The 24,347-nt window shown below is 42.3% G+C and overlaps 2 protein-coding genes across 2 annotated transcripts in view; both read left to right on the forward strand.

Moving 5' to 3' along the window:
• The window catches only part of LOC119737937, a 30,362-nt gene extending 18,931 nt beyond the window's left edge, over positions 1-11,431 (forward strand). Inside the window, exons 19-32 of the mRNA XM_038212614.1 lie at positions 165-389; positions 1,044-1,204; positions 2,122-2,258; positions 2,724-2,773; positions 2,999-3,159; positions 3,387-3,497; positions 4,734-4,872; positions 5,512-5,772; positions 6,120-6,408; positions 7,310-7,851; positions 8,638-8,977; positions 9,671-9,766; positions 9,949-10,320; positions 10,666-11,431. Of these exons, the coding sequence (XP_038068542.1) occupies positions 165-389; positions 1,044-1,204; positions 2,122-2,258; positions 2,724-2,773; positions 2,999-3,159; positions 3,387-3,497; positions 4,734-4,872; positions 5,512-5,772; positions 6,120-6,408; positions 7,310-7,851; positions 8,638-8,977; positions 9,671-9,766; positions 9,949-10,320; positions 10,666-10,904 (3,123 nt within the window). The 3' untranslated portion in view covers positions 10,905-11,431. The remainder of the gene's footprint in view (positions 1-164; positions 390-1,043; positions 1,205-2,121; positions 2,259-2,723; positions 2,774-2,998; positions 3,160-3,386; positions 3,498-4,733; positions 4,873-5,511; positions 5,773-6,119; positions 6,409-7,309; positions 7,852-8,637; positions 8,978-9,670; positions 9,767-9,948; positions 10,321-10,665) is intronic.
• Positions 11,432-14,733: 3,302 nt separating this feature from the next.
• Positions 14,734-24,347, forward strand: part of LOC119736992 — a 58,388-nt gene continuing 48,774 nt past the window's right edge. Inside the window, exon 1 of the mRNA XM_038211038.1 lies at positions 14,734-15,354. Within this exon, the coding sequence (XP_038066966.1) occupies positions 15,217-15,354 (138 nt within the window). The 5' untranslated portion in view covers positions 14,734-15,216. The remainder of the gene's footprint in view (positions 15,355-24,347) is intronic.

A 24,347-nucleotide genomic window follows, 5' to 3' on the forward strand; every position in this document is an offset into this window, starting at 1 on the left:
AGAGGCAAATGTAGTTAAGTGTTTTGCCCAAGGGCACAAACGTCATGTTTGTGGTAGGGTTCGAATCCACGTACCATCGTACACGAGTCAAACATCGTAACCACTAGCAAAACGTTCATCGTCATTATTATTGTCATTAAATATTCTGTAATTATTTTTATTAGGTGTCCCGGCCTGTCCTCTTCGATGTGGAGATGGCGTACGAACCTGGCGTGTCCAATCCTGAGGATTTGTCGGTGCACTCCTTTCCGTTTTACTTCGAGGGATCAGAGCTGTCCGTGGCAGGACAATTCTTGGATAATCCCAGCTCCTACATCCTGGAGAGCAGCGTGAGCGGGACTACCGCAACCAGGCAGCAGTATCGCGGAGATACCCGGCATGACATCAGGGTAAGATATCCGCTGAAATAGGATCAACGATAGATCTTTATGTAGAGAAAGAAAGCTCGCGAACTTCATACCAGTACGATCGAACGCGGGTCTTTCCAAAAGGAAACTTAGAAAAGTTTGATATTCTAACTACGCATGCACAAATCAAGAAAAACCAGCTGACAAACGTTCAAAATATATGGGGGACTTTAAAACGAATCTCTAAATTGTATTTTTTATTAAGTTAACAAGATGGTCAAATAGTTTCCTCCAGAATACATTAGACAATAACAAACAATCTTTAAAAAGATGCAGTTTATTATTACTTTTGAACTTTGCTTTACCTAAACGAAGTTTTGGGAGACAGTAACCAGTCCTAAATCCTGTATACCATGACCGTATCACCGAATGTATGTTAACGTTTTGAACAAATATGTAGGACTTCTACATGATTTCATGGATTTTGACGAAACTTGCATGCAGTCACCCTTGGGTGGGAAGACACAATCGTTTTTATTTTGTCAAACAAATCGTTCATTGCAATTACGTGAAAGAGATGGAATCTCAATGTGCACATCTGCGATTCAATACCGACGGTAGCATATATCAATTAAGTATTGAGCATGGGGAACAACCTAACAAGTCGTCACTGTCATATTTCTGTATTCAATACAGATTTCGGCACCTGAACTTGAAAGTGAGAACACGGTACCTGACGTGGTGCAGCGTATCTGGGCCATCAAAACCTTCCAAGATCTCATCAACCAGTTTGCTGTCACCAAAGATCCAGCCACACGGCAGGCGCTGGCTGATAGAATTGCGTCCCTTGCGATCAGGTAATATGAAATTGTAGGTTTATGTTGCGTGTAAATGCAGATGGACTCGATCTGTCTGAAGCGCGCAGTCAGTCGTTAGATGCGTTAGGGATTGTATATTACTATAAAAACCTAAGTCAGACTTGCCAAAGCTGCTAAAAGATATGTCGGTGCTGAATTCAAACTGGCTGGTAAAAATTGTAAACTGCTTGTCCAATACAGCTTATCACATAGTGGTTATTGCAAACCGCAGTGGTTATTAAAAACCGCAGTTTTTGTAGTAAAGATAACTTCAATCGGCTTTGGAGTGTCATGGCCTTGCGGTTAAGACGCCGGACTCATGCTCTGGTGTTTCAGAGGCAACAGTGGCGTGGGTTCAAGCCCGCCGGATGGACACTTGTGCTCTTGAGCAAGGCACTTAACCATTATTGCTTCGTCCTTCGGATGGGACGTAAAGCCGTAGGCCCCGTGTGTTGTGTAATCAAATGCACGTAAAAGAACTCGGTTGACGCTACGGACCGATGTTTCTGGTCTCCTGTATAAACTCCCACGCGGAGTATTTAGGAGATGAACCAACCAAGAACCAAGAACTTTGAAGAAGTAAAATTAATGCCATGATAAAAACAGAACAGTCGCTGTTTTGTTTAATAATACGACACTTCCCAAATGCCCCAAATTACATCTTTTTATCTGATGAAAAAACCCATTGATTTATAATGATCGGTCCTCTTTAGCACACAGATATAACAAATAGAACCAATTAAAGCAGAGTTGAAGGCGTGGGTTTTTGAACTCGGGACCTTTTTACGCCGTTTATCACAATTGAGCAAAATTTGGACGGTACATGGATCAACGATCAAATCCCACCCAAATCCGTTTCTTTGTTTAATCTTCTACTAGTATAAACTAGGTCAAGTTACCTACCTTTTTTTGTTTAGGTATAATTTCGTGACGCCGCTGACTCCGATGTCGTTGTCTAGCGGGACCCAGCCTACGGGTAACGTACCGCCACCCTCCATCATACACACGGGGACTACTATGGATATACTCAGACGGTTACTGGAAGACCTACCGGGTAGGTATTCCGGAAAAAAAAAAGCAACAAGAAAAATGTTGATTATCGGGAAGGAAGAAATAATGTAAACTATGAGATGGAATGAAAAGTAGAAACCATAGAAATCGTTAATCGATGAAAAAGTTTCGTATATTTTTTTTCAGCTTTATTGATTTCAAGGTCTACTTTAAATTCCGTAACATGGTGATTCTGTTCCCCTTTTTTATCTGTTCTTTCTCTTTTTATGCTTTGTTTGCTGTTTTTGGTTTATGAAATAGAGGCATCATTAGACCGCCACACCGAAATTACCCTAACCGTTACTTCAAACTGATCTCCCAAACAGAAAGGCAATAGAAGTTACAAAAGTAGGAAGTAAGACTTAGCCAGCAATTATAACACAGTGAGATAGCAGACTTATTACACATTTTCATCCAATTAAGTATTGCATAAAACAAATATTTTTAAAACACTTACTTTATCACACAGTGAAACCACTAGTCACCGGAGACCCGTTTACTGTTGCTACAGAGAGCTCGGTAAGTTTTCATCTAAATGTCTGCAAGTTGCTTTAGACCATTTTCAAAACCTGGACTTCGTTTCGGATTTATCTAATGAATCTCTGGCACAATAGAGACCTTTACACTTGAAGAATGATTTCTGTCTACCTGGTCGGCAAACAGATACAGCAAAACAGAAAAAAACACTCACCCAGTGATTCATCAATTACATTAAAGTGACACCTGTTTTTATCACAATTTCAGGATGGTATAGACACCGAAAGTTTGACCGTCAACTCGCAGATTGCCTTGAGATTTGCCACTACCACCATCGGTTCTACCATGGAGAACACGGGCAGTAAGGCGGGATGGGCCGTCTTCAGACAGAAGATTCCTCTACAGGCGTTCATCACAGATTTTACCCTGTATGTATTAAAACAAAGGTTTCATCATATTATTATGATCTCACACATGTCTTGAAGGAATTGGTATTCATTTATTACACACGCCCAAAAAGCTTAGGTTTTCAAAACAAACACATTTCACAATCAGTGTTGCCACGACCACTGCTCAGATACTATTTATGTATTTCGTCCTCCATAAGCATTTGTGATAAGTTTAAGCTATAATGATTTCTGGTTTGTCCAACAAGGGTCTTGGACGGCAAGACGTACCATGGTGTCGCTAATCAGAAGAGTCGCAACGTCAGCCTACAGAGCGGTAATCTGGAACTCTCAAATGGCGGTGGCTTCATCACCGAACTGTGAGTCAACATCTGAACAAGGGCGGATCCAGGGGGGGGGCCAAAGGGGGCCATGGCCCCCCCAAAACGAAACCAATTTTTTTTTTTTTATGTGACATTGCAATAAAGGCAGGCAATGAGTACACCACCAGCTTTTCCTCAAAAAAAATTGCTTAAAGTGGTCAGAAATTGCCTCAGATCGCACCACAGAGCATCTAGAATCCAAAAAATTTTCGGGGCCCTTAAGCGGGCCCCGAACCCCACGCCGTAATTTTTTGACCCACTTTTTTGGGGGAACAAATTTTTTTTTTGGCCCCCTCCCCCCAAATTGTGTTCTGGATCCGCCCTTGCATCTGGAACTAACATTTTGATGAAGGATTCGGAATGATTGTCCAGTAAAATTGAAAGAAGCGGAACATTTCTAGAATGGTTCGCTGAGGCACAGGCTCAGTATTCTCCAGACTTGTATGACTCGTGACTCCGACTCGGACTTGATTCCGACTCGAGTCCCATTTCCCACGATTCGGACATGCACGACTTGAGTCACGATGACAATGACTCGAACTCGGACTCGACCCGACGGACTCGGATTCCGACTCCGACCCGAGTCACGATGACAAAAAACACGAACACGGACTGAACCCTGCGGACTCGGAATTGGACTTGACCTGCATGACTCGGGACTCAACCAAAATGACAACAAATCACTTATTTTTTTCAACAATATAATTACAACTTATTTTGAAGACGATCCTCTTCTCAGCAAATAATATAGTTTGAGCAAATGATGCGGTGCAGAATAAACGCATCTAACTGTTGTGTACGTACACAGCGCGTGTGCATGCGACTGGCTTGTTTCCTATACATCGATTTGGGAAATCAGCACATGGCACTGGTGCCATGCCTTATTTAACATGTTATACATGTACGTATTTGCAGTTCATTAAATAGAGAATATTTATTTCCAATTTACACTATGTATACTAAAGGTGACTCGTGACTCGGACTCGCACTTGATCTTGGTGACTCGTGGCTCGGACTCGGACTCGACCAGCATGACTCAGAACTCGGACTTGGACTCGATGTTTGATGACTCGAATACAAGTCTGGTATTCTCAATACATTGAGTTCAAAACAAGACGAACATTTGAAAATACTATAATGATTTTGAGGCAGTTTGGTTCTTTGGTAAACAGTTATTGCTCATGTGTTGCCGATGACGTTGTTGACGTCATTAATCTTCTCCTGCCGTTACAGGGATCCGGAGAGCAAAGTCTTCCTCGTGTCCGTCAAACTTGAGCCCGGTGACTCGGCAGAGTTCTCGCTAAGTTACCAGATGCTTCTTCCGAGACGGAGGGGCATGTTTAAACATGTAGTCGGCCTTTATCCTGGACAGGTGATGGGGTTTATTTTCATAAATATGGTACCATTTAGCATTCAATAATTATGAACCCTATACAAAGACATACCGGTAGGCCCTGCGCTATAGTGCCCTTTATAGTAAATTGCCCAAAGATGTGGAGAACTGTGGCCTTCTAAGTTTTACACATTGTGTACATGATGCTTACTTATAAAACTTACAATTAAAAGCCCTGACACATATTGACCAACATTGTGAAGTTATCCATTCCCCTCACAGTAACGTATCTGGGGCGAGGTTGCTACTCCTCCCCCACCCCTACAACCCGTTTAGCTGCTGAAAATGTTTGATACTAGTAGAATGTGGCCAAAACAATGCAATTTGACTCAAAGTTCCTAAATTTATTCATATTGGTTTATATTTTGGCAGAGGGCATCCTCAGGACCCCATAGCAGGAGCACGCCTTCACCCAAATATCAAAGCCCCAAGTCTCCATGAGTTTTCTGAAAGCTATAGACCCGCCCCTGCCTGATGTACTCAACGGACAATTTGTTCTCTGCCATCGTTTATGGATGAGAAAAAGACGTGTGTCGTCATTATAATAGGGTGTTGGGTCCTTCTTCTGTGTTATTACAATACACAGAAATGTTTCATTCGTTTCATTCACTGTCGTAGGTTGTGAACAACTTGGCGGTGGATGTCAGCATTATCGAGCCCCAAGGGGTGAACATTGCCAACGCCTACCTGACCGATCGCTCCCAGGGCGACAGTCTGGCCCGCCTCCCACAGCTGATGTCCCGCCTAAGTAAGAGCAAGTGGAGGGTCAGGTACCAGCCCACCAGGCAGCAACAGCAGCAGCTCAGCTCGGAGGGCATCATGGGAGATTTCACAGTTGAGTATGACGTCATCCATGCGAATGATGCCGGCGACATACAGGTTGGTGTTTGAGTGGGTTTTTTTTTCAAACCTGAGATTTGACGTCGGTTTTGACTTGAGATTCAGGCTCCGATGCGGGAGATATATATTTATATCGTGTATCAACGGTAACAGGAACTAGACAAAATTGGCTCATACATTACAACCCTACCGTATTTCATTATTTGAAATATATGGGGAAAACACACCTCTCACTCGGGCCAGTTTGGTATGACAGAATATGAATATAAAAAGCCATAATGTCAGATATCTATACCAGCAATTTAGAGTTTTGCTACTCACGTTGGATCACTAGCTAGGTGCTCTCCGTTAATGATATTATTATGCGTATCTCCTCTTTCCTTTAGGTCCTGAACGACTACTTTGTCCAGTTCTTCTCTCCAAGTGGTTTGTCCGTGCTCCGTAAGCATGTCGTCTTCGTCATCGATATCAGCAGCTCCATGCAGGGTACCAAGCTGTCTCAGGTCAAGGCGGCCCTCAAGACCATCCTGGACGAGATCTCGCCGGGAGATAAGTTCAACATCTTACCCTTCTCCAACCAGGTGGAGTTCCTGGACCGGTATAAGATGGTGGACGCAGTGCCGGCGAATATCCAGTATGCCAAGTCGTACGTGGATAAGCTCCAGGAAGTGGATGGTAAGATTCATATTGATGGCTGCAGTCCGTCGATTAGTTTAGTGGAAGGGCTTATTGGTTTAATTGTCATTATTGGTTGACCGATCGGTCGATCGGATGGTTGGTCTGTCAGACGGTTGTTTGGTTGGTTGGTATCAGTTGTTTAGTCGGTAGCTTGGTTCGGTGGGTACATTGCAGTTCGGTCATCCAGTTGGTTGATGCATGGCTAAGTATGTCTTGGTTCGGTCGGTCGTCGGTCAGTCAGTGGATCAGGTTTGTCCGATGGTTATTGCAGTGACTTGTTTAGGCAGTTGGTGGATAGTTTGGTACGTTGGTTGGTTGATCGGTGTTTCAGTATTAAAGTTTCACCATTAATTTTGGTGGTTTGTCAGGTTAGCCGGTTGGTTTAAGGGGGCCTCGTAGCCGAGCGGTTACAGCTTGGAGCTACGGAGTGGAAGGTTGGCGGTTCGAATCCCATTCGGACCAAAAACTGGAACACTCTCTCTGACAACCCAACAGTGAAAAAGATAGGCACCTGATTCGTACGGCCAGTAACGGCAATGGGACCTTTAGCTTTCCCTTACCAGTTGGTTGGTCAGTTAGCTGTTCGGTCAGTTGGTCAGTGGTAAAGTTGGTTTGTCAATTTTCCCGTTGGTCATTTGTCTGCTTCCATCTCTGGCCCATTGCACTTTCCATAATTTACATATTATTTGAGCGTGTGCCAGTGATCCTCAGTTTATAAATGTTCACGTGTTTGTGACATCATCTGCTTCGGATGTAGCATCACTCATTGCAAACACCGCAGGATTTGTAATTGGTGCGAATTTAGAGCTCGTATCTTGTCCCATCCTAGTCTCATAATTTCTTTTAGAGGGTTAAAGCAGAATTGCAAAAGGGAGGCTTATTTGTTCCCTTTTTTCAGCCACCAACATCAATGACGCCATTCTGGAAGGAGTCAACATGCTGAGACGAGAGGGCGAGAAAGTCCGCGGGGAGAAAGTCATCTCCATGCTGGTGTTATTGACGGACGGCGAGCCGACCTTCGGAGAGGTCGACAAGCGGGAGATCGAGCGCAATGTCCTGGACGCCATCAAGGGAGACTACTCGCTCTTCTGCCTGGCATTCGGAGAAGACGCAGACTTTGGGTTCCTGAACCGGTTGGCTCTTAACAACCACGGCGTGGCTCGGCGGATACCGGAGCGCGCCGACGCCAGCATCCTGCTTCAAGGATTCTACGATGAGGTAGCAACACCTCTGCTGTATGATCTCCAGTTCTACTTTTCCGAAGGCGTGGTGCCGAACACGCTGAGCGACCGGTTTTTCGCCAACTACTTCAACGGGTCTGAGATCGTGATCGTGGGGAGGTTGGATGAGAACCGGTTGGCCAATCACGTGTTGCGATCGTTCATGTACGGCAAGACTGCTGACAGGGAAGTGTCGTTGGCAGCGGACAGTAACACAGCTGTGAGTATAACATCGAATATCCTCTTCTTTTGTCTTGTCACAGAAGACGTTGTGAGTCACAACGCAATGTTACGAATTGACACAATCTGTATTGTTGTTGATCTCTGTTTACATAAAGGTATAAGTTCACGCTGTCTTTTTTTTAAACAATATTAATACTGTCTTAGAAGGTAAAAAAAAAACCGAATTATCAATACAGATTAAACAATTTTGGATCATTTTATATTGGGGAAACAAAAAGCCAAGGTTTGAATGGGCTTCCTCAAAATCAATAATGATGAAGTGTTTGCGTAATTTTAGCAAGTACGGATGTTCTGATGTAGTAGTTATACACAAACAAAATTATATAAGGTGTTCTGCCCTTGGTCAGGTCTTAGTTTAATAATGGATCAGTAAGGATATAGGAGAGAGATAATATTTTAATCTCCATTATTGAGCTCTCTATGGCTGTCTGTCTTTTGCAGAACATGATCTTATGATTTGATAGATTTACAAGTTATCAACTTGTAATGATACGATATTGGTTATCAACCTGTATTGATATACATTGTATGATATTAGTTATCAACCTGTAATTCCTTGTGCTTTATTACGCTAGAGTCAACATGTTCTTTGATTGTACGGCACAGTTCGGGAATTGTGCCCTCACTGTATCAGCTTGATGCAATAATTTACAACCTTAAAATTGCACTGGAGTTTATAAATGATCCAGAAGCAGTCGAGTGACGCAGAAAAGAAACTTGTATAAACCAATAAGCAATTATTTGTGTCTGTCTTGCGTAATAGGTGCCGGCTCGCGTCCTACTGGACCCGTCCATCCCACCCGATCTGATCGAGCGCATCTGGGCCTACGTCATGATCCAGACCCTGGAGCGCAAAAGGGACAGCTTCGAGAACCCCAACCCGGTCATTCAGCGCGACATCACCGATACTTCGCTCCGCTACGCCTACCTGAACCCCTACACGCGAATGACGGTGACCGAGAGCTTATCGGGTGCGCCGAGCGGGTCGGGCGCGGTGGGGTTGAGCGTCTGGGAGCGCCAGCTGCCCGTCGATGTCAGAGACGGTCTCAGTAAGGCGCTGACTGTCGTGCCAGATGTCGTCATCATTCCCGGCCCCGATGGCGGTATGTTTGGAAAATCAAATTGAACAAACGATATATGTATATATATCTTTATACATAATCTAAAGATTGTTAAAAGCAAATAGTAGATGGCGTGTGTGTCAAACAAGGAGTTCCCTTTTAGATCAAAATCACAGACAACTCACAGAGGTACATTGTGATTTCACATAAAAGTGTCGCATTGACTTCATCAGCAGTTCGCTCACAATAAAATCACAAATCTGTTCGCAATTCCGGTCACATGCAACAATCCTGCGCAATGCAAGCTTCCATTTTGTTCCAAGTTGTCCTTTCTGTCAAAATCAATAAAGTGACTGTTTTCCGTTTAAGAGCTCCTAGCCCTACCTAAAGCAGGATTGACTGGCTGTGACTGTTTATGTATAAACTGAACTTGATATGCTTTGACAGAGATTGATAAGACATATCTGGCTATCACTTGCCTGTTTTCGTCTGTTGACTGAATTCGACTTGTCAGAGAGCTTGCTTGAAATATGATCCGACTGTGAAATGGCAGGGGAAGTGGATGGAACTTTTGGACTGTCTGTGACTGTGCAAACAGTATAGTAGGAAGGTTACAGTGGAGGCAGTACAGTATCATGTGACTTGACTTTGGACTGAATAACTTGTAAGTTTGCTTACATGCGAGGACTTGTAAATCTATATAAGCAAAGTTAAATTTTCCTTTGTGTCTGGTAGGTGAAACCGGCAGTTTTCGGGTCTATGTATCTCTGTGCTTTGACATCAATGGTGGGGCTGGTGATGTCATCAGTTTAGTGAAGGATCGGGTTAAAGGTGAGCTAGTCTGAAAATAAATTGACAATGTATTGTCTGTTTTGCTGATCGTGAAGGATATTACAGTACTTAAAATGGAGAGATAATTTCAAGATATTTAATTTTGCTGGGTAACTTTCTCAATCAAGTTGTGTGCATGTATATTACAATGATATTTGACTAGACATTTGTTTAATATCTAGGTGTGTACATAAACGGCAAAATCATCACCAACCTCGTCCAAGAGCACGGTGTTCAAAAACAGGAGACGTACATCGGCGAGATCGGGGCCGTATTCTCCGGCCAGCGGCGAGACGCATCCCCCGTCAAGATACGGTTCACTCCGTCCCGGATCGTCGTCAACGCCAACCACACCATGCTGTGGGAGGCCCGAAGCACCCTGCGGCTCGGGGAGGTCTCGGTCAAGGTGGACCGACGAGCGGCTAGCGTCACGCTCCGGAAGGGCGTGGAATTTACCGTCACGCGGTACGAGGCCAATAGGGATAAGCCCAGCTTCCTGGGGTTCTATCTGAATGGCGGGGCCGAGCTGTCGACCAGCGCACGGGGACTCGTTGGTAAATATAAGCCAACATTTTGATCAATCCTTTTAAAATGTAATTTGAAGCTTTGGTGGAGAGTATAACGTGGGAGAAGGAATGCCGATACCCAATGTAAAGTGACAAACAGTGGTATTAATTCGACGTTTCGGTCGGTATGTTATGAACGTCTATATTATCTTAACCAAATCGCGGAGAAGGGCCTACTAGTCACTCCGATTGGCTTGTCCCTAAAATCTCCTCTAGCCTAGGTCTCGATCCCCCAACTCTTCTTTTCTGGCCGTTGAAGAGGTACTTGTGGACGGAGCCCATTAAGCAACACAAATTTCATCCACAGCTATTCACGTCTTACTTTGTCTCCAGGTCAGTTCAGACGAAGTGACTCGCAGATGTCCATAACCGACAGCCTACCGGGCGGTGCCAGTTTACAACCTTGCGGTCGGCAGCAGGGGGAGCCAGCCGCGCGAGGGCGCCCTGTCTTCAATGAAGCCGGAAAGAAGAAAGTCAACTGCTGGGTGGCGGCACACGTCGAAGCCGAGGAGGGGTTCATCGAGGGCCAGTACGGCCAGTATCTCATGTCTGATGTGTTTGGGGGTTTGTAGGTTCTGAACGGTGATGCAGACGCTCCTTTAAAATTCGCCATTTTTTTTCAAAGCTTGGTTCGTTTTGGCTTCGCTTTGATCACGTTGCTCTAACCCGTGCGCTAATTTCATACATTAATGTTGTCATTGAAACGCAAAGAATTGTGGGCATTTTATCGCCTCATCACTCCGTGCGCATGCGTATTGTCCCGGGTCATTGTTGGAAACTTGTCATAGAAATATAAGAGCTACCGATATATCAGAGAGTTCCTCCAAAATATGTTTTAACAGTTGGAGAAATCATGATAGTGAGACTGTAATAGTCTAAGTGGATGTAATCACGTCAGATAGGATAATGAAATACTGCATATCTGCGGACCTCTGTGTACTTTCATTTTGTTTTCACAAATTGACTATTTCACTGAATCTTGTTGCAGATTGTATAATATTAATAGGCTTAATGCAGAGGCTGTGTTTTGTTTCTTTTCCTAAACAAATACATAAAAATGTATTCCGCGAATTAATACTTGCTTGTGTTTAAAAAAAAAGAAAAAAAAGAAGAAGTTATGTGCTAGCCAAGCAGTCAGGGATCGGATGCGCGCATAACAATGAACCCATGCCAATCCCTTATAAGACTCTTCTGGGATCTCGGGGGTCCCTGCCTACACACTTGCTTCCCTATCCATCCATATAGCCCCACAGGGCCAGGCACCATGTAAAAGCAAAGAGCTAAGGGGGGAACAGGGCGGCACCCTATGCCCTGATCCTCCGAGTGGACCACATGCCTTGAACGTATACGAAGATGCACAATTAACCTGGACTTCGCAGACAGTCCCAGCAGCAGTGCTTACCGATTAAGCTAAGGTATACTGTTGGTGTTTTAGGACGGGAAATTAAATCCTTTATAGAAAGCGTCGGACAGCTAATGTTGAAAACTAAAATGACATATGCGGGATCGAAGCACCGATCCTCCACCCGTCGGTCAGCAATTTAACCACTAGGCCATTTCCCTAGATACAATTACATTCGAATTTAAAACCTAAGAACCATTTACTGTGTTCTTATTGATCTGGTCGTTGAATTGGTTTCAATTGTTCACGGGTTATTTTGTCTTGCGTTCTGTTAATTGCGTAAATGCATTGTGTGTGCGTGTGTTTCAAATGCCCATAAACTGCAGTTCCTCTTTGTTGCTCTAGATTTCTTTGAATTAAGCAAACCCCGCCCCAATCCCCCCCCCGCCAATGCGGACATCAGTCACTATATATGTCCTAATCTCAGCTCAATAAGCTTCAGATAAAACCTTAAGTCCGACATTTCGGACTTGTGAGGCGTTGGACCTATCAGGCGTCGGACTTATGACTCGGACGCCGAACATCTTCATGCCATTCTGTCACGTCTATAATGTGCCTTTTGCATAATCCAGGCCTGGTAAAGACGAATACTCTCGACCCGCTGACTAAAGACGGTGAAACTTTGAAATTGAATGGTAAATGACTAATTTAACTGGTTTTGTTAAAACGTGTAACACTTTTCTCGGACGAAGTTGAATGTTAAGAGTAGGTGAATTTGAATGAAAAATGTTTTAAAATAGCCGGGAAAACATACTTCCTGTTCTATATTTGCAACTAAGTTTGTTTTATTTTATATTGTACACATGGTACATGTAGATAGTTGAGTATCTAAAAAAATTATCCATTTTTTAAATTTTACAATCTAATACACAAAGTGTTTATTAGAGGCGATTAGTGCAGTCATCAGTTATCGCAAATTATACGCAAAGATGTTTATAACATACTTGTTTGTTATTGATGAAAGTTCAGGATATTGTAATATTGTCGTAACAATCCATATTTTGTTATCAACATTTTACCGTGGCCATGCGGGTCTCTACCTGCCAAGAAGCAGTGACTGGAATAAATAATCTCACTGACGTCCTGGCTGACTCTAAAAAAAAAACCACACGGTTCAGACTGTATTATACATTCTATGAGTGGGCTTAAGTTATGCGTATTTAACGTGAATTGATTTTGCTTCAAAAGGAATTCATAATTCGTTCACTGACAAGCGAATTTCCATTTCGCAAAATTCCAATCATATTTCGCTTGGGTTCATCATAGTTCACTGCAGTCCATCCTTTAAAACGATCGCAATTCAATCATTTTCCTGACTTTGAAGCGTAACCAACTATTGACGCAACCATTCGAAACTTTAAAAAAATTCGTTCCAATGAACGCGGCAGCAAGAATGCTACAACAAAGAGTGCCATTTAAAAACTGTTTTACCTTTTTACGGGCGCCGGGTCACGGTCACACTTCACCGGTGATTGATGGTATTTCACCCGCGGGTACGGTGCGAGAAAACAACTAAAACCCACCCCACAACAAAAGCTAGAGGACACTCCTTGGATCGCGCACACGAAGGCTGAACAATGACCGCGCGGCTGGCCTTTTTGTGTGGCTTTTCATTGTTCCTGCATGCTTGGCCGACTGCCGGGTATTCCAGGTAATGGAGGCTGATTAAACAATCGCCCCCCCCCCTCCCTCTTGAAAATTGTTATAAACAAGCGCGTAAGTCTCATTTGAAGTCCAGCTAAGAAGATTGGTAAAAAAGGAGTTTTTTCCTTTGGTGTCATAATAGTCAGGTGGCATATGGTCGGAATCGTGACCGACTGTTCCAAAGCAATTGGCAGATAGATTCATATAGCCCCCTAAACTAAAGAAGATATGAAGGGGTAACACCTGAAATTAGTTTTTGGAAGGGTATTTTTGGGAATTATACTTACATAATCCTTGTTTCAATAACATTTCATAAGTGAATGGATAATTATGAGGACACGAAAGATCCAAAAGTGGCTACAATTATTACCATAACGTTCATCTCATTTACCTTTGCCCTATCATCAAGTACAGTCTTGCCAAACCTCATCATTATTTATGAGCTTACAATTCATAAAAGTTACTAATTGGGCTAAACATTAGGCGAAAGGTTGCCTTACGTCCGTGGGGGTCTTGAACAAATTAAAAGAAGTCCCCCAAAGTAAGAGATTATGATGGTTATTATGGCGAATCCCAGCAAGTTAGCAACTGAATTTGAAGATCATCAATGCTGAGGTTTGGCAAGACAATACTTGGTGATTCTATAGTGGCAGCCATTTTGGATCTTTCATGTGTCATCATATTTATCCAGTCACTTATATGTTTCATAAAATGTTGTTAAAGTAAGGATGTGTAACTAAAATCCCCAGAATGGATTTTTCAAAAAAATAAAGAAAATCAAAAAATACCAAAATACGGGAATACAATTTTAATAACAGCTGCTATTACAAATTATAAGCACCCCTTCTAAAAGAATTTCAGGTGTCACTCAAGGGCGGATCTGGGGGGGGGGGGGGCAACGCCCCCCCCCCCCCAAGAAAACCACCGAACCCAATGTTTTTAAGAGACGTCGCCATAAAAGCGGGCACTGCGTACACCACTTTCTTTTCCTTAAAATAATTTGGTTAAAATTCTCAGAAATTGCCTCAGATCCCACCACAGAGCATTTTGAATCCCCATTGCGGGGCCCTAAAATGGGCCCCTCGCCGTAATTTTTTTGGACCCTCTTTTTTGGGGGCCAAACTTTTTGGTGCCCCCCAAATATCGTGTTCTTGGCCCCGCCCACCCCTCCTAAAAATCTTCTTTAGGGCTATACGAATCTATCTGCCAGATTTAGTGCTTTGGACCAGTCGGGCATGATCTTGTCAAAAAATGGATCTAAGCCACTTGGCTATAAAAAGGCCTAAAGTCGTTCGACGATTCAAAGACTAATTTTTGTGCAGTAAATGGTGCAGAGGGAGTAAGGGCGCCAACTGGAACAGCCAGTTTCACCTGTACCGGTCTTTGATGACACGTTGTTTCGTAGTAAATGTATTTTATGAATGTAACATTTTTGAGGTGTGAAATTGCTTAAACGGGTCATGACTGTGATAAAGTGAACACTCTGCATGCACCGGTCCGTGTGGACAGAAGGGACTAAATCATTTGCTCTTAAGATATGCAATTGGAGAATTTGGAGCTGGTGTGTTGTTATTGTTTGACTTGGGAGCTTAATCCGTAGACGACTGCTCCGTGGCAGTCTTGTAAGTCTATATAAACAGTGCACGCATGAGAGGGCGCAGTGACCCGGCTTAAGTTTATTGTGGCCAAGTTGTCACAGAATCGTGGATCAGAGCGTTGACTTTTCGGTACCGTGGAATCACTGTACACGAAAACACAGTTTTGTAACAGTTTCATACGGTTCTCCAACATCTTGGTTACAACCTAAAGGAATCACAAGGAAATAGTCTGTTGTAGTGATGAGACGAATTGGCATGACGGCCATCGGAGTTGTGGGAGTGTTCCTACTATCGAGCATCATCCCGTTGGGTCTAGCTGCGCCGTCGGCCGGCAAGGAATGGACGGTCACCGCCAGTAAACACTCCCAGCAGTACGAGGTAGGTTGATGTTGCCTATACCCCTAGAACTATGGGTCTTGTTACACACCCATACTTCTAGGGGTAATAACACTTGATACCACGTGAATGATACTTCACTATAAAGTAGGATCATTGAAGAAGGAAACAATTCAATTGAATGATATACACGTACGTAGAGGTAAAATACCGTCAGCATCTTCATTTGTAATTTTCAAGGAAGACACACACTTTTTATCTGTATAGGGAAAGATTCCCATATCTCGCCAACACTTGTCGCGCTGTGCACAAACCCTATGAGACTGGTCTGAAAATTTCTTGGTGTTTTCTTGGTAAACTTGGTAAATACTTCAATATTTTATGCTAAATTTTTCTTTTTTAGGGCATATCACTTTCTGATGGCTGATAGATCACTAATGGGAAAAAAAATGAGTGATGGCCAGATATGGGAATCTTTCCGATACTTCTCTATAAAGTAGAATCATAGAGGAAGGATCCAATTGAAAGATATATGGAAAGATTCCCATATCTTGCCATCACTTGTCACCCTGAATTCAATTGGTACAATGTACATGTATGTCTGTTTTCTGTTTAATTACTTAAAAGTTAAATTTTGTAATCTGCAGACTTTTAACATAAAATAAAAAGAATGCTTTTAAATGGTAACAATGACCATAAAATAAAACTATAAATCTGTCATATTCCACGATGTGTTTATTGAGTTTACTTCAGTTAGATTTAAAATAATATTGTTCAATGAAGATACATGTAATTGCTCTGATAGTGGCAAAGAGTGAAATCACCAAAAAGCAGCTTGACAGTGGTTTCAGACCGAAATACTGACAAAATTTGAACAAAATTCAAAACAAAACGATCAGTAACAACTCCTACCCTTGATCTGAATGATAAAAAAAAACAATGGTCACGCTAATCTGTTTTCCAATAGATCACATCTTCAGTCATTTCATAATTTACTCATAGTCATGTTTGATAGGCTGCAACTTAAGACTACAGGAGTTCTTCATCTAATAAGTTGTTGTTAAAGAAATCCTTGTTCAAGTTCCTCAACTGAGGAAAGAATTTATTTCGATAAATGAAGCACAAATTCCACAAAGAAGAATCTGTTTATCTTTAAACACATACTTTCCTTACTTTCAACAAAATCTATTACTACTATTTCTGAAACATTGGTATAAATAGTTCAATTTATCAAGAAAATTGCGTAACACTTCATCAATAATTTTTTATCCAAAATATGGAATTTGAAAAAGAAAAGAGAAACTGTAGCACATCTATTTTACACGCACATTACATTGTATTGTACGGAGTGTCAAAGTAAAAATAACGTTCTTCATTCGTAATTTTTTAACAAAAAGTCGGTTTTCTAAACCTTTTTCTTTTCAATTTTCTCCCTGCAGTATCAAAGTTACAACAATCTAACCCCTCAGAAACACAACCACACTTTAAAAAGAGGATACAGTGATTTAAGAAGATCCATGTCACATGGGTCAAAATCAAGGCACAAAACTCCTTTTTGTAGCAAAATAGTTTTTGATGTTTTGTTACATGGAACTCTACTGTAAGGAATGCACTTGTACTGGTCTTGACTTCTTTTTCAACCAGTCAATACAAGGTAAATACAGGCAGTCAGAGAAAGGCCAAGTTGGACAAAGCGAACAAAACTTTCCGTAGAAGGCTACAGGCTGATTTTTGTGTGTGTGTACACAGTGGGGATTATTGTCCAATGGTGTTAGATTTCCAGCACTCACAGACTTAACTTGCCCTTGCAGTTTGATCAATGAAAAGTTTTACAGTAATGGAACGGGATTAAATAAAATGACCACACAGACTGATAGCCGTGTCTTTAAACCCGGTTTAACACTACACACCATTGGCAAACGAATGTATCAGGGTGCATGGGGGAGGGGGGGGGGGGAGGGGGGTGGATAGAGACAAAAAAGGGGAGCTGAATAAGCCTTCCCTGTTTTTGCTGGAATACACCAATTTATGGCCTAATACGTGCCTTGGAAAAGTGTGGTTCTAGAATGCGGTCTGTATAAATCCAAATACCTCGAAGATGCAACCCCTGTGCTATTTTCAAGTTTCACCTCGGAAAATAGATTTGTTTTTGTTTTTAAGGGAAAGAACAACATTTGTTTTTGCTGTTATTTTCAGAATAAGATGGATTTAAGAGTTAGTAATATAGTAAGAATTGTTATGCTGACTTGTTTGACGTTTTGGGTTCGTACATGTAGATGCTGGAAAAACCAAGAAAAGCAATTATGTTCTTGCAGTCTGGTTCCCTGACCCGACTTAAGAAAGAAACAGCAATGTGTAGATGTCTGAAAGTTGTAGAGTCAGGGAATCAGTCTAGCCAGCTTGTACCTGTTCACAGGTGTGTAATCGTTTGCAAAGAAAATGCGGACTTAACTAAATTTGATAAATCAGGAGCAGTATTCGAAAAAAAAACCTTTTTTTTTTCCAACGCAGGTCGGCCGACCAGCGTTGGAAATTGATTAAAAAATACCACTTTTCTCGAAAATTTTCTTGAAAATGTCAGCACATCAGGTGCCATAATTTTACAGGATGTTTCCAGTCCAGTAAGGTATTTTGTGATAATTCTGTATTTTTTTTTTTTAGGCTTGCAAATGTTGTATATTCCCTTTAACGATTGTTATTTTCTTAGAAAAAAAACAAACAAAGTTATTCGCTTTTCATGAGACGCTGAACAAAAACCCACCGACGTTTAGTTATTTAATTAGATCTTCAAAAAAAGATCGAACCTAAAGTAGCATTTTCATTCACACAAAACATACATGTAGGCTACAAATTGAAAATTAGTGAAGAGAAAAAATGCGTTTTTTCAAGAGCTTAGAATATCTTTAAGGTGTAGCTACATGTACTTTAAAAAAATCAGCTATATAGAAACATTTGTACATGTATACTGTAATAAATTTCTGGATCTGCGCTGTACATCATACACGCGTACATGTAAACTTGTACCGGTACAATTTATAGTGCAAGTAACAACCTTCCATTCCAACCTTCCATAAAGCCACAATGTTCATGGCGAACTTACTCTGTTAAAATGTTGTTCTCTTATTAGCATGATAAGAGAACATGGTGGATATTTTATGAGTACAAGTGGATGAGTATGCATTGTACAGTGCTTGTATACGTCAATGAAGAACCAAAAATGCATGGAATGTACATATGTCATGTATGTAGGCCTACATGTATACACATGTACTTGATTTTGTCCTTTGCATCCAGTGTCTTATGTTCATTATGTAAAAGTGCACGGATAAAAGCTTATGAACCAGATTATATTTACCGCGGCCAGTAGGCTGTACGTCTATAAGCATGAAATGTCAAAGTAAGTGCATCCTACAGTTTCAGTGAGGTACCCAGGGTCGATCTCGTCACGCTTGGCATTGTTGAGCTCGCACACTGCACCGTCTGCACCCTGACCCGCCCACATGTTGAAGGACCGACAGATGGGATGGTCTGCACACCTACACGCACAGGCCATCAGCCCGGTTGTGGGATTCTCTTCTAAGGCATGACCGGCCAGGCAGTGATTGACCAGCGGCCGTCCAGATTCGTCCAGCGGGATGCAGAAGGCAGCATTTACGGCGGGAACCGGCGAACCGCATCCTTCTTCGCGTGGGCGCTCGCAGACTATGTGTATCCTTTTGGCACCTTCCCTCGCGTCACCCCACAAGCCAGCAATGTACTTGCCTGGCTTGTAGTTGCGAGTGATGAAGAAGGCCCAGTCCTGGACTTGAGGATGGGTATCATCGTCTGGTTGATCTGGCTCCCAATTGCGGTAGGACACATTGGTAGTACCAGCCTCTGAGCACACCCACTCCCCTTCACGGTATGTATCAGTGCAGTGGATCCAAAATCCGAAGGAATTCCTCCCCTGCTTGTCAAGGAAAGAGGCATTCAAGAAACTGTTTTCTCCTTCCGAGCTTGGCACGACCATGAAGCCGCCCCTGGCGATGCATGTCTGCACTGCCATGGACCAGTTACCGACAAGAGAGCCATCAAGGCCCAGGTAGCAGGAGCCAGCCCACGGTATCCAGTCGGCTGGGCATCCGGCAGCAGAGCACACACCAGCAAGTACAAACGTGACAAACAAAACGATGCAGAGCAAACACAATCTAACTTCTGATGGTGCCATTGCTCGTTGGTTAATATATAGTTTTAAGATCACTTACCAAATGTAAGTGATATTCAGTGTTGGCTCTCTCGACTCGAGCTCTCTTCTGAATGATGAATGAAATGTTTGCCATCTGTATTTTGTTCAACTTTTATTTCTGGTGACTGAGGGAGGGTACTTAGAAAAACCTAATTGTGCAATTAGGGCCTACACCTAATGGCTCTAATGACTCTAATGGAGCATCGGTTTAATGATAATCTATATTGCCTGTTTAGTAATCATCCAACTTGCCTGTTTTCATGGCAACCTTTCCCAAGCTCTCCTTACATCAGCAGTCTAATTGTCTAAGCTACTATAATTGTGTCCATTAGAGGGCCATTATAAACAGCTATGTTGTTTTTTTAAGCTGAGAGACACTTTGAAAAAAGTGGGTATTAAAAATACACATTATTTAAGTTTAAGTCACCCTCCATGCACGTATTGCCCTTTTTTGGGGGGAGGGGAGGGGGAGGGGGATTCGTGGTTTACCAATTTCTTAACCAATTTCCAGTGGCTTGTAGGCTTTGCCATTTTGAAGAGTATTTTGGTGCCTTTTTGGTGTTTATGCTAATGTGAATTTCCATATTCATGAGCAACACGCTGGTAACGTTCTGGGCAGAGACCTCAATGTAACAGCTATATGTAAGCACAAAAAGTTGGGGGAGAGACAAGTGGAGCTGAATAATACCCCATCCCTAATTTTGCTTGATATTTACCCTCTTAAAGGGCCTATTATCCTATACTGCCTGGTAAAAGTGTGGTTCTAGAATGGGTACTATAGGCCTACAAATCCGGTTGCCCTGTGCTATGTTCGAGTTTCACCTCGACAAATACATGGTTTTTTATGCCCCGCGGCGAAGCCGAAGGGGCATACTGTTTCCGCCTTGTCCTTCCGTGGGTGGGTGGGTGGGTGGGTGTGTGTGTGGGTGTGTGTGTCTGGACAAATCTTGTCAGCGCGATAACTTGAGAAATACTTAACATATGAACTTCAAATTTGGTTTGTGGATTGTCCTTGGTAATCCTAAGAAGCCTTTTGCATTTGGGGCTGAAAGGTCAAGGGTCAAGGTCACAGTGGCTGAAACAATAGAAATTTTGTCAGCGTGATAACTTGAGAAATACTTAACATATGAACTTCAAATTTGGTTTGTGGATTGTCCTTGGTAATCCTAAGAAGCCTTTTGCATTTGGGGCCAAAAGGTCAAGGGTCAAGGTCACAGTGGCTGAAACAATAGAAATTTTGTCAGTGCGATAACTTGAGAAATACTTTACATATGAACTTCAAATTTGGTTTGTGGATTGTCCTTGGCAATTCTAAGAAGCCTTTTGCATTTGGGGCCAAAAGGTCAAGGGTCAAGATCATAGTTACTAAAACAAAAGAAATTTTGTCAGCGCGTTAACTTGAGAAATACTTTACATATGAACTTCAAATTTGGTTTGTGTATTGTTCTTGGTAATCCTAAGAAGCCTATTGCATTTGGGGCCGAAAGGTCAAGGGTCAAGGTCACAGTGGCTGAAACAATAGAAATGTTGTCAGCGCGATAACTTGAGATATACTTTACATATGAACTTCAAATTTGGTTTGTGGATTGTCCTTGGCAATCCTAAGAAGCCTTTTGCATTTGGGGCCAAAAGGTCAAGGGTCAAGGTCACAGTGGCAAAAACAAAAGAAATTTTGTCAGCGTGATAACTTGAGATATACTTTACATATGAACTTCAAATTTGGTTTGTGGATTGTCCTTGGCAATCCTAAGGAGCCTATCGCATTGGGGGTCGAAAGGTCAAGGGTCAAGGTAACAGTGGCTAAAACAATAGAAATCTTGTATTTATTCTGAGATCATAGGGATTAGGGATTAATTCATATAAAACCTACAGAAGACACTAATACTGTCAATGAACGTTCCATTTGACCAAGGTACATGTAAGTTGATGTTAGAGTGGTGTTATGTCATGGAAACAGTCACGGTTGCGGGGCATTTGTGTTTGTAAACACACCTGACTTGTTTTCAATGATTGCTATTTTCCTAGCAAAAACTTTTGAATGAGACATTGAACAAAAAAATCCACCTACGTTTAGTTATTAAAGTATTTCTTTGCAAAATTTGAATGATTAATCATCGAATTATTGATCACTGATGTGCTTGATTTTTTCCTTTTCATCCATTGTCTTGTGTTCATTGTTTAAACGTGCACAGTAACATGTACATGTATAGCTCTAGCTCTGCTGTAACAAGTGCATTGGTATTCATCTGGATCGACTTCTCTTTCAACCAGCCAATACAAGCAGAGCAGTCAGTCAATACATGCAGTCAGATAAAGGCAAAGTTGGGCAAAGCAGACAAAACCTTTTGTTGAAGGCAGTGTTGATTTGTGCTTGTGTGTTATATCCATTGTCTTGTGTTCATTGTTTAAACGTGCACAGTTAAATGATTATATAGGAACAATGTTAATATTTACCGAGGCTGGTACATGTGGGCTGTACATGTACATCTACATGTACATGTACAAGCATGAAATGTCAAAGTAAGTGCATCCCACAGTTTCAGTGAGGTACCCAGGGTTGATCTCGTCGCGCTTGGCATTGTTGAGCTCGCACACTGCGTTGTCTGCGCCCTGACCCGCCCACATGTTGAAGGACCGACAGATGGGATGGTCTGCACACCTACGGGCACAGGCCATCGGCCCGGTTGTTGGATGCTCTTCTAAGGCATGACTGACCAGGCAGTGATTGACCAGCGGCCGTCCAGATTTGTCCAACGGGATGCAGAAGGCAGCATTTACGGCGGGAACCGGCGAACCGCATCCTTCTTCGCGTGGGCGCTCGCAGACTATGTGTATCCTTTTGGCACCTTCCCTCGCGTCACCCCACAAGCCAGTGATGTACTTGCCTGACTTGTAGTTGCGAGTGATGAAGAAGGCCCAGTTCTGGACTTGAAGATGGGTATCATCGTCTGGTTGATCTGGCTCCCAATTGCGGTAGGGCACATTGGTAGTACCAGCCTCAGAGCATACCCACTCCCCTTCACGGTATGTATCAGTGCAGTAGATCCAAAATCCGTAGAAATTCCTCCCCTGCTTGTCAAGGAAAGAGGCATTCAAGAAGCTGTTCTCTCCGTCCGAGCTCGGCATGACCACGAAGCCGCCCCTGTCGATGCATGTCTGCACTGCCGTGGACCAGTTACCGACAAGAGAGCCATCAAGGCCAGGTAGCAGGAGCCTGCCCATGGTATCCAGTCGGCTGGGCATCCGGCAGCAGAGCACACACCAGCAAGTACAAACGTGACAAACAAAACGATGCAGAGCAAACACAATCTAACTTCTGATGGTGCCATTGCTGGTTCGCTTAGCTCAAGATCACTTACAGGCAAGTGATATTTTTCAGCGTTAGCTCTCTAGACCCGTGCTCTCTTCTGAATGACGAATGAAGCGTTTGCCGTCTGTTTTTTATTCCCAGTGACTGAGGGAGGGCTAGAGAAACCTGGACTATCGTGCAATTACACCTTACATGTACATGTACAGTAATGGCTCCGCTCTAATGACTCTAATGAAGTGTCAATTTAATAATCATCCATATTGCCTCTGTTACTAATCATCCAAATTGCCTGTTTTCATGGCCACTTTTTCCCGAGCTCTCCTTATAATTACTAAGATAATTAGCCGTCTAAGCCATTATAATTGTGTTCTTCAGAGGACCACTTTTTCTAACGTGTTATTACTTGGTACGTTTGACAAAATTTGCCCTTCACTCATATGATAAATACACATACATGTACCCTCACTTAAAAAGTCTGAAAAATACACTGTATGCTCCCTGATTGTTTATTTTTTTGAGGTGGGGGTGGGGGGTTCCAGGTTTACCAATTTCTTAAAGGGAATTAATGTACATCATTGGCTTTTGCTGTAATTTTCAGAAATGAACTATTTGAGGGGTTAGTATAATAGATCAAATATTGTTACACTGACATGTTTGACGTTTTGTGTTCGAAAATGCTGGAAAAACCAAGAAAAACAAAAATGTTCAAGTAGTCTGGTTCCTTGACTCCACTAAAGATAAAATGGATCAATTTATAGATGCCGGAAAATTGTAAGGTAAGGGAACCAGTCTAGCTGGCCTGCACCCGTTCCTGAACATGAACCAATAGCAAACAAAATTTGGACAGAAAAAAGTGTAAAGTTGGAGCAGTAGTTGAAAAATAGTTAGGTTTTTCCAACGGTCATGACGGTGGTCGGCCGACCACCGTTGGAAATGTATACAAAAATACCATTTCTTGAAAATGACTTCACACCAGGTGCCATAATTTTACAGGATGCTTCATACTCTCATTCACCAACATCCTAGTAAAAGTATTTCGTAAAAACTTGGTAGTTTTATTTTTCGATGTTTGCAAATGTTGTATATTCCCTTTAAAGTTCTCATCAGGGTCGATCTCGTCACGCCTGGCGTTGAGATCGACGTCACATGGCTTAAATCACGGCACAAACCCCTTTTAAAAGGAAAATATTTTCAATTAAGTATTCATCAGGGTCGATCTTGTCACGCCTGATTTTGAGATCGACGTCACATAGTTTAAATCACAGCACAAACACCTTTTTGAAGGAAAACAGTTTCAATTAAAGAGGTGGTGGAATGCTCGAAGACATTTCCGTCATTTTTTGGGTATATGTAGCCTAAGGTGTGATGAAATAAAAACGACTATTGTTTCTGTCTTGAAATGAGTACAAAGGGTACTTTTGAGAGCTATTTTTCAGGGCAGCAAACAAAACACAGTAAATCGTGACGTAACAAACAGGACTCGTTTATGCTACTCTGCAT

The sequence above is a fragment of the Patiria miniata genome, unplaced genomic scaffold, assembly GCF_015706575.1.
Source record: "Patiria miniata isolate m_02_andy unplaced genomic scaffold, ASM1570657v1 HiC_scaffold_3, whole genome shotgun sequence".
Taxonomy (NCBI): domain Eukaryota; kingdom Metazoa; phylum Echinodermata; class Asteroidea; order Valvatida; family Asterinidae; genus Patiria; species Patiria miniata.